General features: G+C 38.7%; 1 protein-coding gene across 1 annotated transcript in view; it reads right to left on the minus strand.

Moving 5' to 3' along the window:
- Nucleotides 1-1683, minus strand: part of LOC122355711 (retinoic acid receptor alpha-A-like) — a 13687-nt gene extending 12004 nt beyond the window's left edge. Inside the window, 1 exon segment of the mRNA XM_043254261.1 lies at nt 1175-1683. Coding sequence (XP_043110196.1) covers nt 1175-1307 — 133 coding nt within the window. The 5' untranslated portion in view covers nt 1308-1683.
- Nucleotides 1684-1785: the final 102 nt, after the last annotated feature.

A 1785-nucleotide genomic window follows, 5' to 3' on the forward strand; every position in this document is an offset into this window, starting at 1 on the left:
CAAAAAAAAAAAAAAAAAGTAATGAAGTTGGTGTTTAAAAAGTTGGTTTCAGGGGACTTTTCTGTGTATATCTCTGTGTAAGTTGGGCCGGTGGGTGTCAAAGTCATGAATGTTTACAGAGCACATTCCTAAAGCTGCTGCACTGACCATAAATCACCGAAAGGAAGCAGGTCCCACACTGTGCAGATATGTAGTGTTCGGCCGCATCTAAAAATTTCTGAACATATGTATTGCTACATACCATAAAGCAACTCGGACTTGGAGAAAGTGAAAGCTTTATGATACGTACGTGTTGAATTTGAAAACCTTTTTTGCTATAAATAATACCCAATATCTACATTTTTCATTAGCTCTTTAGCTAACACTTTATTTTAAGCTGTCCTTGTTACATGTTACATGTACGTAGTATTATAATAATAAATTATGCATAATTACAAGAAGGTAACATTAAGCCGAACCCTAATCCGGACCCTAACCACGTACATGTAGTTTATTAATATTACTCTGTCCTTAAAAGTATAATTAGGCTACACCTTAAAATAAAGTGTAGCCATAATTACTTTAGTAAAAACAAAAACATGCAATTACAAGCAGCTCCAAAACCACCTACAGTAATGCAAAGGATGACCTCAAAAAGTACTGTAGCAGTGAAACTGCAATACCATGGGACTTTTATACATACAGTAGTTTTGAATAGTGGCCATATTAATGTATGTATCCCCAAAAAATCATTTGACTGCTTTTTACATTTTCACGTTTTTAGTAATATTGTAATTCATCATACTATTGTATCATAATTTGTCAGGTGTGTGCTTTGTGTAGAGCAAACCCTGACAAAAATATGACATCGATGATATCAGATGGCAATAGCATGGTACTGATACTGTATATACTGTATAAGTTACTGAATGATTAACACATAGCATTACCATGGTAAGTGATCAGCAAAACCTAATATCGCTGTTACAGTGACTGTATCAGATCCCATGGTACTCTAGCTTAATACCGCTGAAATACATTGGTACACAAGATTACCATGCCACTTTTGGCACTTATATTTAATATTAATCCGTTGTTGTGAATAATTGCAGATGGGAAATAAAGGCTGATTTATCATGAATGAAGCGCTATGCACATGCATCACCGTGATAAGGGAATAAAAGTATAGACCTACAGTGTTTGGTGCGTCGGTGTTGCCAGCTGAAGCACGCTTTGAGCGCTTTCTCCTGTAACATACATGACGAGGAACTGGACGAGTAAAACTCCAGCATGTGTCCCGATAACACATCCATACAGTCAAACATCATGCACTTTATTTCGCTGAAGAATAAAAGAATAAAATTTCAATCGGGTCGTCCTTCATTTGTTCACAGAAACTCCATCAACTCTGGGCAGCCGCGGATCTCTCTCCGTTTCCACACAGTCTCTAGACACGCGATCCATCCCGATCCTCACTGGCAATTTTCAGAGTAAAAACGAACGCTAAACGGATATAAACACGGTTCCGCTAGGTGTTGTGTCCCGTTCCGGTTAGCGACAGCGCTCCTCTATAATGAGGGATGAATTTGTAAATATATATCGCGTTTAAACGCGCAATGACGGATTTCGTCTCCTGCCTCCGTGCAGCTCATTTCCTACTAGTTCATTCCTACACAATGAAAGATTGAGTTGCCTAATATATGCGAGTGAACTTTCTGTGAACCCTTCCGAGGCTGCTAACCTTCAAATGACCCACACCAGTGTGACATCACCAGCATTCACACACACACACACACACACACACAC

The sequence above is a fragment of the Puntigrus tetrazona genome, chromosome 12 (genome assembly GCF_018831695.1).
Source record: "Puntigrus tetrazona isolate hp1 chromosome 12, ASM1883169v1, whole genome shotgun sequence".
Taxonomy (NCBI): Eukaryota; Metazoa; Chordata; class Actinopteri; order Cypriniformes; family Cyprinidae; genus Puntigrus; species Puntigrus tetrazona.